The sequence below is a fragment of the Chrysemys picta genome, chromosome 22 (assembly GCF_011386835.1).
Source record: "Chrysemys picta bellii isolate R12L10 chromosome 22, ASM1138683v2, whole genome shotgun sequence".
Lineage (NCBI taxonomy): Eukaryota > Metazoa > Chordata > Testudines > Emydidae > Chrysemys > Chrysemys picta.
Genome location: NC_088812.1, coordinates 5,709,926 through 5,726,270, shown reverse-complemented (window position 1 = coordinate 5,726,270; position 16,345 = coordinate 5,709,926). Strand labels below are relative to the sequence as shown.

At 49.2% G+C, this 16,345-nt stretch overlaps 1 protein-coding gene across 1 annotated transcript in view; it reads right to left on the bottom strand.

The window, feature by feature from the left end:
- Positions 1 to 14,454, bottom strand: part of LOC101932503 (adhesion G protein-coupled receptor E2-like) — a 62,379-nt gene extending 47,925 nt beyond the window's left edge. The window contains exon 1 of the mRNA XM_065576465.1: positions 14,220 to 14,454. Coding sequence (XP_065432537.1) covers positions 14,220 to 14,454 — 235 coding nt within the window. The remainder of the gene's footprint in view (positions 1 to 14,219) is intronic.
- Positions 14,455 to 16,345: the final 1,891 nt, after the last annotated feature.

Genomic DNA, 16,345 nt, shown 5'->3' with positions numbered 1-16,345 from the left:
CATGCAAGGTGTTATGGGATACTTAGCATAGGTGAATAAGACTATAGGAAGACACAGGCTACTATTCCAGGCCATGTAACTGCAAGAGGTGTATATACAAATAATGTTATATGCATTAAGTACATACTATCCATATTAATATATGTAATGTGAATCATATCTATTGATCATGTGGTATATTATATTAGCCCGGCATATATTGGTGAACACTTCAGAAATAGATTTAACCCCCCCCTAAACAATTCAGCTAGTCCTAATGACCCCGATCCAATGTCCCCACCCCTCATTACAGTGACGATAACCCCATCGAGAGCTGCCAAGCCTGTGTCAGCTTCATGGCAGAGACACGTTCTGTGTGAAACTCTCATGACGGGCACAAATGCGGCACATACAGCATTACGTTCTGCCAGCCTGGGAACTTAATGCTTGACACTTGAGTGCTGCCTGATGGTAGAGAAGAGAACAGGACAAAGAGGAGAAATACTTGAGAGAAATAAAAAATAAATACGCATTTTAAAAATGTTATACACAGAAATAAGAAACAGAGAAAGAGAGAGAGAGAGCTGTCCCCTGTCTATGAACCACATTTTGCTTATTTACCCCACTGTGATTCTGGTGTAAATCCAATGAAGACAATTCTTTCATTAAGAACGATTATTACTGTAGTAATGTTTCGGAACCTCAGGTTTGTGCCCCTACAGAAATCTGGCTCAACCAGATACCTGGAAATTCCCCTGGTGCACTGGCTCTATGTTACAGCCCCCAGGCACAGTGGGCATTCCCAGAGGTGAGCGGTCTGGCCAATGTACTCCTCCACTCTGGCTATTGCCAACTCCTGGAATGGTCCCTTGGGGCTACGGACAGTTGAGGATGAATCAGGGAAGGCTTTCGGCTGCTTTGCTACCAGGGACCAGACGGATCTGCAGTTATCCCCTGGGATTCAGTAGCTGTGAAAGTGGGGGAAAGCCATCTGTGATAAATGAAGGTGGTGGGTGGGGGGGAGCTCTCTTTGATGGACACCCAGCCAGCCAGTTAGCTGTAAAATCCCTCTTGGTAACTGTTCCCTACTTGCTTTACCTGTAAAGTTTAAAAAAGTCCCCCAGGTTAAAAAAAAAAGTGGGCACCTGACCAAAAGAGCCAATGGGAAGGCTGGAACTTTGAAAATTGGGAAAGAAACTTTCCCTTTGTCTGTTGTTTTCTGGAGAAGGAGACACGGAGCAGCAATGCTGTGTAAGGTTTGAACGAGGTATGAAAATTCATCAGATCATACTTAGAATTACTTATTTGAAACCCCGCAAATATGTAAGTAAATTAGGAATGTTTAGCTAAATGCGATCAGGTTTATTTCTGTTTATTTTGGCTTGTGGATCTCCTCTGTGCTAAGCCCAGATGCTTTTGGTTGCTTGTAACGTTTAAGATGAACCCCCAAGAAAGCTATTTTGGGTGCTTCATTTTTGTAATTGTATATTTTAAGATTTAGCCAAAAAGCCTAAGTCCCAGATGTAGTTTTTTCCTGTTTGTTTTTAATAAAATTGACCTTTTTTAAGAACAGGATTGGATTTTTGGTGTCCTAGGAGGTTTGTGTGTGTTGTTTGATTAGCTGATAGCCACAGGTAATTTCCTTTGTTTTCTTTCTCAGCTGTTCCCCAGGGGGAGGGAGGGGTGAAAGGGCTTGAGGGTAATCCACAAGGAGGAATTCCCAAGTTCTCCTTCCTGGGTTCAAAGGGTTTTTTTTTTTTGCATTTGTGTGGTGGTAGCCGTTTACCAAGCCAAGGTCAGAGGAAAGCTGTAACCTTGAGAGTGTAATACAAGCCTGGAGTGGCAAGCAGGCCCATCTTTACCCATACACAAACTACACAGCTCCGTAGGACACCAGGAAATTTGGGGCACCAAATTGTAGCTGAGCTACATCCCGGGGGGACGGCAACACGAGTCGGGCGTGCCCTGCACTCACTGGTCGGTGGGGATTGGAGCGACCCAGCCCCAGATTGCTCCACTCTGCTGACTCCCAGCCGCACCACCAGTAAATGCTGGGGGGTGGGTCCCCCCTGATCCCCACTCGAGGTGCCAGAGTGGGGATTCAGCCCTGACACCATCTTTGACCTCTCCATGCTCTGGTCTCCTAGTGAGCCCATCTCAGATGAGCCCATCTCAGCCAGCCCCGGGAATCTGGCCCAGTAAATCTAAGGGTGTTTCAGTGAATCTGGATGGAGTCTCAGCAGGTGCAACGTGAGCATTGGAGGGAGCAGTTGAAATTGCACGTGACACCAATGTAGCGTATGCCTAGGTGTAAATTTTAGTTCAGGGAGACATACCTGGGCTTGCTCTGACCCAGCTGGCTGCAGTTGGGCAAGTAAGAGGAGAGGCTCCCTGCCCCGACTACGATCCCATCCAAGACCACAGCTATGCACTGAGAGCTACCAGCCTCTGCCACCAGCGCAGCGACACTTCTGTTTCTAACTAGATGAGAGCTATCGCAACTGTCTTCTTGAGCTGGAACGTTCACTTTCCAGCCCCAGTGCAGACAGACCCGTGGACCCCTCTGGAATCTCCTAGCCCCACCCGAGTTCAACCCATGGACTTTGTTCCACTCACCCAATGGATACATGTCACCTCGGGTTCCCATGGTGGCTCAGATGCTGTCAGGACAGGTCGAGTTCTGAAGATTCTGAGCTTTGCAGCCTCCTTATCTTGGAGAAATTAGACAGGAAGCCAAGTCGACTCATGTTCTGTTTGATCATATCAACCAACAGTATCGCACCCAGAGAAGCACCCCTTTCTTAGCATGCCCTGCTCTCCTTCCTTCTGCCCTACCACTTCTCCCAGCCCCATAATCATTTACTTTGCTGAGTACCTAAGGGGAAACTAACCACAGTGCAGAGGGCTTAGCAGTACTTCATGGAATCACAGAAATGTGGAGTTGCAAGGGACATCAGGAGGTCAAACAATCCATTCCCATGCACTGAGGCAGGACCAAGTGCACCTAGACCATCCCTGACAGGTGTTTGTCCAGCCTGTTCTTAACTCCCGCCCCTCACCCTCCTCCCCACTAACAGGGATTCCACAGCCTCCCTAGGTCACCTGTTCCTGTGATGAACCATCCTAAGAGTTAGAAAGTTTTTATTAATGTCTAACTTAAATCTTCCTTGCTGCTAACTAAGCCAATTCCTTCTTGTCCCACCCTTGGTGGACATGGGCACCAATTGATCACAGTCCTCTTTATAACAACCTTTTGCATACTTGCGAATTGTTATCATGTCCCCCCTCAGCTGTCTCTTCTCTGGACAAAACATGCTCCGTTCTTTCAACCTTTCCTCACAGGTCGTGTTTTCTAATCCTCTGATCATTTGTGTTGCTCTCCTCCAGACTCTTGAGTAAAATTTGTCCTCATCTTTCTTGAAGGGCAGCACCCAAAACTGGACATGATTCTCCTGCAACAAATAGAGGAGAACAGTCACCTCCTATGTCTGACCCACCCCACTCCTGTTAATACATCCCAGAATGACATTTGCCTTTTTTCAACAGCATCACACTGTAGACTCACATTCCATTTGTGGTCCACCACACCCTGGAAGAGACAGGGAATCGTGATACATGTAGGTACCAGTCACATAGGGAAGGATGGGAGAGAGATCCTGGAGGCCAAATTTAGGCTGCACTGAGCTTCTCACTGGGGCATCAACTCTGAGCCCTGTAGCAGGGGCTCTGCCAGCCCCCCCTTCCCCCACAGGGGGTTTTGTGCAATGGGGCAGGAGGGTAAGAGCTCAGCATGCCTGCTCCTCCCCCTGCAAGACACCCAGGCTGCCGAGGTAAATATGGGGAGGGTCCTACTGCCAGCTCTGCGGGAGTAAAGGGATCCTGCTGCTACTCCTGGGGGCGGGACAGGGGGACCCAAGGCTCTGCCCCATCCCTTTGGGGCAGGCGGCGGGAGTGTAGTAAAGTGGTGTGGCAGAGTTTCCCAGAATGTTATGGGATGGAACCTAGCCCTATTCTGTCTTGGATTGCTAGCTCAGCCTGTGCTATCCTGTGCCACTTACTTCCTGTTTTAGTCAGTGGGATCCCCCCCCCCCACACACAATACCACACTACCACCCCCCATTGGAATTCACACACACACACACACAGGCACCGACTTCCTCAGTTCCTGGGGGGGGGGCGGATGCTCATCCTCCCCCAAACGCCCACCCCGCCCCACCTTTTCCCACCCACACTCCTCCCCCCAGCACCTCACACCCCTTCCTGCCCCTCTCTGCCCCCTCCCCCAAGCACCTCCTGCATGCCACTGAACAGCTGATCACAGCGGGCGGGGGGCTCTGGGAGGGAGGGGGAGATGCTGATCCACGGGGCTCCCAGGGGGTGCTGAGCACCCATGGAGTTGGTGCCTATACACACACACATTCTGTGAGGATGCGGTTAAGTGAAGCATCGTGTTCCCAGCGGGCACTCTTGAGCACTTATTTTGGTTGCACCGAGCAGTCACTTTCCAACATTGGTGATGAGGTAAAATGTAAGACTGATGAGTGATGGGAAAATTGAAGAGTTTCCTGTAGAAAGTGAGGCTTGGCATTAATCTATGGGAAGCCGGAGCCAGTAATTTCCTTGCAAATGAGATTATAAATAAAAGACAAATAGGTTTAACCTTGCACCTCAAACAATGTCTGCACTGTCAATGCTACCCTTGTGCTTTGCATTCTTTGCAGTTGAACCCTTGATATGCCTCAGGGGCTGATTAAGTAAAACCTCCTCCCTCTTAAGGAGTTTGTTGCATTCCCAGGAAGCTGGAGGTAAAACTTCAGAAGACCTGCAAGAGATCTGAACAGAGCAAGCACAGACACCACAGCCAAGCGTTACCGTAGAACATTGCAAGTGTCACGGCAGAGTGAGGAGGTGAAACCGTAGCTGTGTATGTGGAAGAGCTAAAACTATTAGCTGACTAGCGCTCGGTTGGAAATGTCCTATGTGCTGCAGGGCAGATTAGTAACACCACAAACCAATGGGGGAATTCAAAGCCGATTGCTGGCAGAAGGGGACGTAACTTGGCCCAAAGCGACAGACTGAGCAACAGCAATGGAAGCTGCAGTGAAAAAACGTACAAGCTTTTTACTTAGAATCGAAGTGACTCAGGCGCCTGAGGGGTGTTTCCGCATCAGTTTGTAACTTTAAAATGGCCCAGTGTCATAAATGCCTCAAGACTGACACTTCGCCAGACAACACAAAGGTGATTATCAAACAGCATCTCAAGCCTGGGAGGACAGGGTTGGATTTACACCTTACGTGCTCCTAGATACAGCATCTTCAACGCCCCCCCCGCCCCACCCCGCCTACAGCTGATCTACATGTTGCACACAGGTTTAGAGAGGTAAGGCGCCCCTAGAATGCCGGCACCCCTAGGCACATGGTTACTGTGCCTAACTGGAAATCCGGTCCTGTCTGAGGGTAGACCCCTATGGTACGTCTACACAGCATACTAAGCCAGGGCTCTGACTCGGGCTTAAGACCAAGCCCCACCAGGCCTGCCCAGAGGATTCAGGGGGCCTGGGGCAAAGCAATTTTGGGGGCCCGTTCCATAAAAAAAATGTTGCAATACTATAGAATACTATATTCTAGTGGGGGTCTCTGGGGGGCCTGGGGCAAATTGTCCCACTTGCCCCCCCCAGGCGGCCCTGTGCCCCACTTCTGTCCACAAAGAAGTTAGTTTCACTCAGGGCTGCCAAGCCTGCTGGGGGTGGGTCAGAGTCCAAGTCCCACTGTGATGTAAATCAGAGCCCAGACATTTTGAGGTGTGGATGCATTTCAGCTCCATGTCACCAGACTCGGGTGTGGAGACTCCGCCAAAATTATCCCACAATCATAGAATCTTAGGACTGGAAGGGACCTTCATTGGTCATCTAGTCCAGTCTCATGTACTCATGGTAAGACTATTTTTTATCTAGACCAGTGGTGATCCTTTTCACATCGCAAGCGTCTGAGTGTGACACCCAAATAAATTAAAAACTCCTTTTTATATATTTAACACCCTTATAAATGCTGGAGGGAAAGCGGGGTTTAGAGTGGACTCTGACAGCTCGCAACCCCCCATGTAATAATCTCACGACCCCCTGAGGGGTCCCAACCGCCAGTCTGAGAACCTCTGATCTAGACCATCCCTGAAAGGTGTTTGTCTAAATTGTTCTTAAAAATCTCCAATGAGGGAGATTCCACAGCTGCCCTAGGCAATTTATTCCAGGGTTTAACCACCCTGACAGTTCGGAAGTTTTTCCTAATGTCCAACCTAAACCTCCCTTGCTGCGATTTAGGCCCATTGCTTCTTGTCCTATCCAGGGCTGGATTAACTTTTTGTGGGCCCAGCACCAAACATATTTGTGGGGCCCCCTGGGGAATAATTGTAAAAGGGGCTGGGGGTAAAAGCACAGTGGGGCAGGAGCTAGGGTTGGTCTCTGGAGCAAGGGAGGGGTCAGGTTTAAACTGCAAGTGCAGCAAGGCTGGGGAGGGGGTAAACAGGATCCCCCCCGCCCCTGCACACATAGAGCGGGTACCTACCTGGTTCTAGCCCATTCTCTTTGTCTCTGTCTGCACTGAGTTGCCCCTCCTCCCGCAGCAGCAGGACAGGTTCTCTTCCAGCCCTCTGGGGTGGGTGTTGGGAGTGGGAGGAGCGGAGGCTATTGTGGTTACTCCTATAACCGGACATTTAGTTTCCAGTCAGCCCTGCTAACCGGACACTCCGGTCCCATTTTCTACTGGAGTTTCCAGTCTAAAGCTGGATACCTGGCAACAGGGCTACCAGAAAAGCCTGAGGGGGGGAGAGGGACAAGCAATCATTTTTAAAAGTAAGAGGGCTAAGCCTTAAAGAGGGGGGCAAGTGGTGGGGGGCTAGGGAGTGGAGAGGAGCTAGTGGGCAGGGCCATGTCTGCTGTACTGCCCAGATAGGTTGGAGACTGTGGGGATCAGCTGACACAGTATCAGGGCCGGTGCAAGGATATTTTGCACCCTAGGTGAAACTTCGACCTTGCGCACCGCACCCCCTCCAAAGCATCGCTTATTATACATTTTCAAAAATGAATACAGTGGAGTCACATCTTACGCGGGGGTTAGGTTCTAAGGTCAGCGCGTAAGAGGAAAATCGCGGATAGTGAAAATTACCATAAACTACAGTACACACAGTATACATGGTATACACTGTCTACACTAGAACAGGGGTCCTCAACCTACGGCACGCATGCCAAAGGCGGCACGCAAGCTGATTTTTTTTTTTAATGGCAGGCTGCGGGTCTCGGCCACCACTGAACCTGCTGCCGGGCTGGGGTTCCGTTCACTCAGCTGCCAGCCGGGGTCCCAGCCGGCCACTCCGCTCAGCCTCCTGCCATTCACCTAGGCTGGCAGGAAGCTGAGCTGGGCCGGTGGCCGAGACCCTGGCTGGCAAGGGGCCAGCAGCCAGAACCCCAGATCGTCAGTGGGCTGAGCAGGGCCGGCGGCCGGGACCTCAGCCTGCTGCCAGCCTGCTGCCAGCTGGGGTCCCAGCACCGGCTCCACTCAGCCTCCTGCCAGCCTGGGTGAACGGAACCCCAGGCCAGTGGACGGACCCCTGGGAATGGAACCCCAGACCGTTCACCCAGGCCGGCAAGAGGCTGAGCGGAGCTGGCTATGACCCCAACAGGCTGAGCGGAGCTGGCGGCTGGGACCCCAGCTGGCAGGAGCTGGCCCACTGCCGGCCCACTGCTGGCCCTGCTCAGCGCGCTGCCAGCTGAGTGAACAGAACCCCAGGCCGGCAGCAGGCTCAGCGGAAGACAGGACCCTCAGCCTGCCATTAAAAAAAAAATTGGCTTGCGTGCCACCTTTGGCATGCGTGCCATACGTTGAAGACCCCTGTTCTAGTGTGTACTGTACTTTATGGTAATTTTCACTATATGCGATTTTCCTTTTACGCGGTGACTTTAGAACCTAACCCCCATGTAAGAGGTGACTCCACTGTAGTGTAATAGCAAGTAAATGAAAATAAAGTGAGGTACCTTGATAGTTCTTGTAGTCTAACTTATTTTTCCACAGACCACTTGAAAATCACGGAGGGTCTTGACGGACCACTTAATGATCTTTCCAACTCATTAAGCGAGCACGCAGGGGGCTGGAGGGGATATATGCTCCAATTCCAGCCCCTTCCCCAAGGCCTCACCTCCGCCTCTTCTCCTCCTCCTCTCCAGAGGGCTCGCTCCTCCTCCACCCCCCTGCTGGCAAGGAGTTGATCCAGCTGACAGGAGGCAGGCGGGGGGGGGGGGGGGAGAATGTAGCACGCTGGGGAAAGAAGCCGGGGAGAAGCCTGGCTCCCGCCTCTTCTTCTCCCCCAACAAGTTTTCTCCCTCCTCCGAGTAACAACCTTTTATGTACTTGAAAACTGTTATCATGTCCCCTCTCAGCCTTCTCTTTTCTGGACTAAACAAACCCAATTTTTTTAAATCTTCCTTCATAGGTCATTTTTAGACCTTTAAACATTTTGTTGCTCTTTTCTGGACTTTTTCCAGTTTGTCCACATCTTTCCTGAAATGTGATGCCCAGAACTGGACATAATACTCCAGTTGAGGCCTAATCAGCTCAGAGTAGAACAGAAAAATTATTTCTTGTGTCTTGCTTACAATACTCCTGCTAATACATCCCAGAATGATGTTTGCTTTTTTTGCAACAGTGTTACACTGTTGACTCACATTTAACTTGTGGTCCACTATGACCCCCAGATCCCTTTCTGCGGTACTCCTTCCTAGGCAGTCATTTCCCAGTTTGTATTTGTACAACCAATTGTTCCTTCCTAAGTGGAGTACTTTGCATTTGTTCTTATTGTGCTTCACCCTGTTTACTTCAGACCTTTTCTCTACTGTGTCCAGATCATTTTGAATTTTAATCCTATCCTCCAAAGAACTTTCAAGTCCTCCCAGCTTGGTATCATCCACAAACTTCATAAGTGTACTCTGTATGCCATTATCTAAATCGTTGATGAAGATTTTTAACAGAACTGGACTCAGAACTGATCCCTGAAGGACCCCACTCATTATGCCCTTTCAGCTAGACTGTGAATCACTGATAACTACTCTCTGGGAATGGTTTTCCAACCAGTTTTGTACCCACCTTAAAGTAGCTACATCTAGGTTGCATTTCCCTAGTGTGTTTATAAGAAGATCATGTCTGACAGCATTAAAAGCCTTACTAAAGTCAAGATATACCACATCTACCACTTCCCCCCATCCACAAGACTTGTTACCCTGTCAAAGAAAGCTATCAGGTTGGTTTTGTCACATTTTATTCTTGACAAATCCATTCTGACTGTTACTTATCACCTTATTCTAGATGTTTGCAAATTAATTGCTTCATTAATTGATCCATTATCTTTCCGAGTACAGAAGTTAAGCCAACTGATCTCTGGTGAGTACACTGTCCTGAGTACATATTTTCAATCAAACTGTAGGGTTAAATGCTATTATGTTTAATGTTTAATCTGAATTAAAAAATTGGGATAATAGTTAGTGGCAGCCAGTCAAGCTACTCAGAGGGTGATCTCTGAAAATGACTTTTTATGTGCCTGGTAATGGACCAGGAATCCTCCATGGATATTTTTAGAAAGCTCTCATGGAGGTACTCTGCAATCCTTTGAAGAAGGTTTCTGGGAAGGGATGCCTTATTTTGTCCACCATGGTAGGACACTTTCCTATGCCACTCCAGTATTAACTCTTCTGCATCATTGCAGCACACAGCATTGCAGCATAAGGACTAGCTAAGTAACCAGATGCTTGCAGCATCTGCTGTCTTTTCACTTCTGTTACCCTCAGGAGAGTGATATCACATATAGTTGAGGGGGGAGGGATAGCTCAGTGGTTTGAGCATTGGCCTGCTAAACCCAGGGTTGTGAGTTCAATCCTTGAGGGGGCCACTTGGGGATCTGGGGCAAAATCAGTACTTGGTCCTGCTAGTGAAGGCAGGGGGCTGGACTCAATGACCTTTCAAGGTCCTTTCCAGTTCTAGGAGATAGAATGTTCCATTAATTTAATAGTTACCTAGGGGAAACAGGGGAATTTATAAGTACCAGTCCTTAAGCCACAAGCAATTAAGCAAGTAATCCGCCCCTGTTTGGTGAAATCTGGGTAACACAACCATGCTTTCCTGGGAATATCCTTTGTGGTTGGATGGGATCACCGCATGCTGCAGCCAGCATTTCCAAAAAAAAGGGAGGGGGGACACGCTTCCTGTTCCTTCCCACCCCAACCCAATGCTGCTTCTTTAACAAGCAAATTGTTTGTGCGGGGCTTGACATTGGTGCCTGTCCTCAAGCACCATCCAGGTTGCTATGGGAACAGGGGCTGTGCTAAGATTGGAACCATTGATCCCAGGCGTCTGAAAAGCTACAGCACAAATCCTCCCACCCCTGCTTTGTGGGCTTACTCACCCTGGCTGTGGCAGCAAAGCGCCTCCTGCAGTACCCAGCAGTTCTGCTTATGTTATGGCTTGTGGGGAAGTGCATTGAGGGCTCAAGTATCAGGGGGTAGCCGTGTTAGTCTGTATCTACAAAAACTTTGAGGGCTGTTTCTTATCTGAAAAGATTTAACCTTGCACCTCAAACAATGTCTGCACTGTCAATGCTACCCTTGTGCTCTGCGTTCTTTTGAGCTGAAACCTTGTCTGTGGGTGCATCCTCCACACCGGGACAGTGACTTTCCCAGATTAGAAGGTGGAAAAGAAGACTCGAGAGGACATGTTCAATGAGTTAATGCGTGCCTTCAAGAGTGACAAGACTGAGCTCAGTGCATAGAGGATTGTACTGTTGGAGCGTCTGCACAATGGCCGTGAGGACAGGAAAGCATGTAGGGAACACGAGTGTGATAAGTAAGACAAGATGGTGCAGATTATGAGGGAGCAAATAGACATGTTGAGGCATCTGGTTGAGGTTCAAGAAAGATAGCTGGATGCTAGAGTCCCGCTGCACCCTATGTTGAACCTGCTGCCCCCATCGCCAAGTTCCACATCCTCCTCCCCTAGACATCCTAGGATGTGGGTGCGGCGGGCAGAGAGGGGAAACTCAGGTATCCCCTTTACTCAATTTCAGGGGAGGGTAGAAGGAAAAGAAGGTGCCTATTCCCACAGCTTTGGTTATTATTGCAGTATGAATTGTAAGCCACCTGTCCTTGTTTCGCCCCCCCACCCACAGTGTTATAGGCCCCTTAGCCCCAGTTTATCTTTACTTTTCTTTGCTGTCTCTCATCAGTGTTTGTGAGCAGAATAAAAATGAATGGATTGAGTTGAAAAGGCTCTTTATTCGCTCAGCACACTGTGGTGAGTGGGGGTGTAGTTGACAGGGGAGGATATGCAATGAAGGGGGCAGCTTGGTAAGAAACAACACACATAAACTTCACATCCCTGTGGGTCATGGATGAAACTAGTTTTCAAAGCCTCACAGAGACGCAGTGTGTCTCGATGTGCTCTTCTTATTGCCCTGGTGTCTGGCTGCTCAAAATTGGCTGCCAGGCGATCTACCTCCACCCCCCACCCCACCAGAAACTTTTCTCCCTTTGTTTCACAGATATCATGGAGCACGGAGCAAGCAGCAACAACAATGGGAATATTGCTTTCACTGGGGTCTAACCTAGTAAGCAAACTACACCAGCGGGCTTTTAAATGTCCAAAGACACATTCCACCACCATTCTGCACTTGCTCAGCCTATGGTGGAACTGCTCCTTACTGCTGTCCAGGCTGCCTGTGTACGGCTTCATGAGCCATGGGAGCAAGGGGTAGCCTGGGTCTCCAAGGACAACGATTGGTATTTCAACATCAACAACAGTTATTTTGCAGTCTTGGAAGAAAGTTCCTGCTTGCAGCTTTCTGAAGAGACCGGAGTTCCTAAAGATGCGGGTGTCATGTACAATTCCCGACCATTCCACATTGATCTCAGTGAAACGTCCCTTGTGATCCACCAGCACTAGCAACCCCATTGAGAAGTATCCCTTTCGGTTTATGTTCTCTTTGGCAAGGTGATCTGGTGCCAAGATATTGATATGTGTTCCATCCATCACCCCACCACAGTTAGGGAACCCCATTGCAACAAAACCATCCACTATATCCTGCACATTTCCCAGAGTCACTACCCTTCTTAGCAGAAGTCTATTGATTGCCCTGGCAACTTGGATCACAGCAGACCCCACAGTAGATTTACCCACTCTTAATTGATTCCCCACTGACCGGTAGCAGTCTTGCCTTGCAAGCTTTCACAGAGCTACCGCCACTCGCTTCTCAACTGTCAGAGTAGGTCTCATTTTGGTATTGCTGTGCTTCAGGGCTTGGGAAATCTCTTCACACAGTTCAATGAAAAAGGCCTTACACATTCAAAAGTTCTGTAGTCCCGGCTCGTCATCCCATACTGCATAACGATGCGATCTCACCAGTCAGGGCTTGTTTTCCAGGCCCAGAAGCGGTGCTTCACCGTGTCAAGTTGATGCGCAACTGTCGCCATGATCTACGATTTGATCCGGTCCATGGCTTACGGCAGGACTGCTTGTGTGGCATCAGATTGTTCTACATGGCCGTTCCTGCTTCAGCTCTGCAAATACTGCAGGATAAGGCATGAGGTGTTTTCAATGCTCACAACAACAGTGTACAGCTGAGTGGGGTCCATGCTTGCCGTGCTATGGCATCTGTGAGGTGTCATATTGTTCTATGCAGCAGCACGCCCTCTGAGCACCCTCCTGCACTGCAAACCCCTCATCCCTGGCCCCACCATGCAGCCCTCACCTTTGCACCCCAACCCTCTGCCCTAGCCCTGAGTCCCCTCTCACACCCCAAACTCCTCATCCCCAGCCCCAGCCAGAACCCTCATTCTCCCACACCCCAACCCTCTATCCTAGCCCTGAGCTACCTCCCACACCCCAAACCCATCATCCCCACCCAAAAGCCCTCACCCCCAGCCAGAGCCCTTACCCCCACACCCAACCCTCTGCCCTAGCCCTGAGCCCCCTCCCACACCCTAACCCCTCATCCCCAGACCCCACATCCCCATCCATTCACACACCCCACATTGTGCAATATGGGGAAACTGTTAAACACTTACTGTTTCCAGTCCATTTTGACATTATTTTAAAAGTTATATACTGGCTTACAAGGCAGGTGTGTGTGAGGGGGGACTTGGACCCATTCTGGGCACCACCAAAATTATACAAACCTGCTGATGTGGAGTGATGAGCTGGGGAAACAGACTTCAGGAGCAGATGGTGTTTGCATAAACACCCTACTCTGCCTAGGAACTCAGCGGAGGGAACTGCTTTGCCAAAGTGATCGCTTTTGGCGGGTGTTTGGTTACAAATCACTTTAGTAGGGATGCAGGGGAATGGCGTGTTGTCACTCTGGTTGTGTGAGGAAAGGGCAGCAGAACTGTGCTTCACCTGCCCTGATTGACGCGGTCTCCTGAACCTCACTCGCTAAGCAGGGGGATAGGGATGCCAAATTCCCGTGACAGTGAGGGAGAAAGGGAGTCGGGACAAGTGTTTATAGACAGAGCTGATTAGATACACTGGAGAGTCTTTGTTTTGTTAAATAATCACTAGAGCTGAAATCACTGAGAACCAGGTCTAGCCACTGAGACTTAGGGCACGTCTACGCTTAACACAATGCATCTGCACAGCTGCACCGAGGCTCTCTTGCTAACATAGCCGTGTCTACACAGGAGATCAGGTTGGTATAACTAAGTCGCACAGGGGGCAGAGGTGTGTGGATTTTTAACCCCCCCTGTGCAATGTAGTTATACCAATATAGGTCTGTAGTTCAGAGAAGACCTCAGTTTTATACGTGGTGGTGGCAGCAGCATCTGAGGCATTTCTCGACGCCATCTCCCCACCTTCCACCCCTCTGGCAGGACTTGAACTCACATGAATGCTCTGAACTCTGGGCCTTCACCGACCAAGTACAGCATCTGTGAGTGGGGTGCAGGGGAGGGAAAGGGAAAAGGCAGGTTAAAGGAGAATTTGTTGGACTTTCACACAGCAAGGATACTGCCCAATATATTCTAGGGTAGGAGTTTTCTCCTGGTTAAAGCTACAATTATGTCACGGAGGTCACCAACTTGAGGCCTTTCCCCTCCAATTAGCTCTGCCCCCAATAATCCTCACCCCAGAACTGAACAGGTGGCAGGGAGCTACCTAGCCTGATGGTGGAGGAAAGCCATGGGGCTCCCCCCGATGCGTGCGCTGGGCCCTACCTGGTAAGGCTCCACTGCCCGGGCCTGTATCCTCCATGCGGGTCTTGGCCACAATGCTGATCTTCTTGATGCCATGGAAGGGGGAGGGTGGGGTGCGGCGGCATGGATGGGGAAGGCCATCTCCACCACCAAGTGTCCCCAACTCCCCCAGCAAAAGGGCCTGGATGCTGGAGTAGGGCTCCTTGGTCCCCAGGCTCTGCCCCCGCTGGGGCGGTTGGACCACACCTTTGGCCATGCTGGCGACAATCTCCGGCTCCCGCTGCACCTGGATCACCTTGACCAGGAGTGGAGTGGGTCAGAGATGGGAGGTGACTGTTCTCTACTCAGTGCTGGAGAACCGTGTCCAGGTTTGGGTGCAGCGCTTCAAGAAGGATGAGGACAAATTGTACGGAGTTCAGAGGAGAGCAACAGAAATGACAGAGGTTTAGAAAACATGTCCTGTGAGGAAAGGTTGAAAGAATTGAGCATGTTTTTTTCCAGAGAAGAGAAGGCTGAGGTGGGACATGATGATAATCTGCAAATATGCAAAAGGTTGATGTAGAGGACTGTGATCAATTGGTGCCCATGTCCACCAAGGGTAGGACAAGAAGGAATTGGCTTAGTTAGCAGCAAGGGAGATTTAGGTTAGATATTAAGAAAAAACTTTCTAACTCTAAGGATGGTTCAGCACAGGAACAGGTAACCTAGGGAGACTGTGGAATCCCTGTTATTGGGAGGGAGGGGGGAGTTTAAGAATAAGTTGGACAAACACCTGCTAGGGATATTTTAGGTCCACTTGGTCCTGCCTCAGCTCATGGGGATGGATTTGTGACCTTGCACTCTACATGATTTTATGAAAATATGCTAATGTAACTGGAATATGCTTCATGCAAAAGATCTCTTGTAAGGTATCATTGCAAAGCTTATAATCTACTGAGTGTGGTCATCCTATTTGTATAAATGTACCCCTCTTGTATCTGAAACTAGAAATATGAAATATAACTCTGAGGGCCTATTGTAATTATGCAAAGTGTGGGCCATCAATGTTGGTTTGGAATCTTGATGACTCCAATCAACGAGGACAATTGAATGCAGATGGCTCTGTTTTACAGTACTTGCAAGTCTTCCTGTATACGTGTGTGCTGGCAAGTGGGTAATGAAGTCTTACGGTGACATGTGATCATGTCACCTGAACTGGAATCCATCTTTAACCTGTTGTCTTTCCATTGAGAAGGACGGGGTGGGAACCCAGAGGGACAAAGGAGTCACGCCTTATGCAAAAGATACATAAGTGGGTGGAACAGAACAAAGGAGGGGGGCAGCCATCATGAGGAATCCCCTAGCTACCACCTGAGCTGGAACAAGGGCTGTACAAGGGGAAAGGACTATGCCCAAACTGGGAAGGCGTCCAGTCTGTGAAAGAAACGTATTGAAACATCTCTGAGGGTGACATCTTATCTCTATTCAGTTTCTTACTGTATTAGGTTTAGACTTGCGTGTTTTATTTTATTTTGCTTGGTAATTCACTTTGTTCTGTCTGTTACTACTTGAAACCACTTAAATCCTACTTTCTGTATTTAATAAAATCACTTTTTACTTATTAATTAATTATTAATACGGTGGGGGAGCAAACAGCTGTGCATATCTCTCTATCAGTGTTATAGAGGGCGAACAATTTATGACTTTACCCTGTATAAGCTTTATACAGGTTAAAAGAGATGTATTTGGGTTTAGACCCCATTGGGAGTTGGGCATCTGAGTGTTAAAGACAAGAACATTTCTGTAAGCTGCTTTCAGTTAAGTCTGCAGCTTTGGGGCAAGTAAATCAGACCCTGGGTCTGTGTTGGAGCTGACGGGCATGTCTGGCTCAGCAAGAGAGGGTGCTGGAGTCCCGAGCTGGCAGGGAAAGCAGGAGCAGAGGTAGTCTTGGCACATCAGGTGGCAGCTCCCAAGAGGGGTTCTGTGATCTAACCCGTCATGGGATTGTTTGACCTCCTGAGGTCCCTTGGAACTCCCCATTTCTGTGATTCTGTGAAATGGTGCTAGATCCTCTGCACTGTGGTCAGTTTCCCCCATAGAGTATCAGGTACTCAGCAACGTAAATTATTATGGGGCTGGGAGAAGTGGTAGGGGAGAAGGAAGGAGAG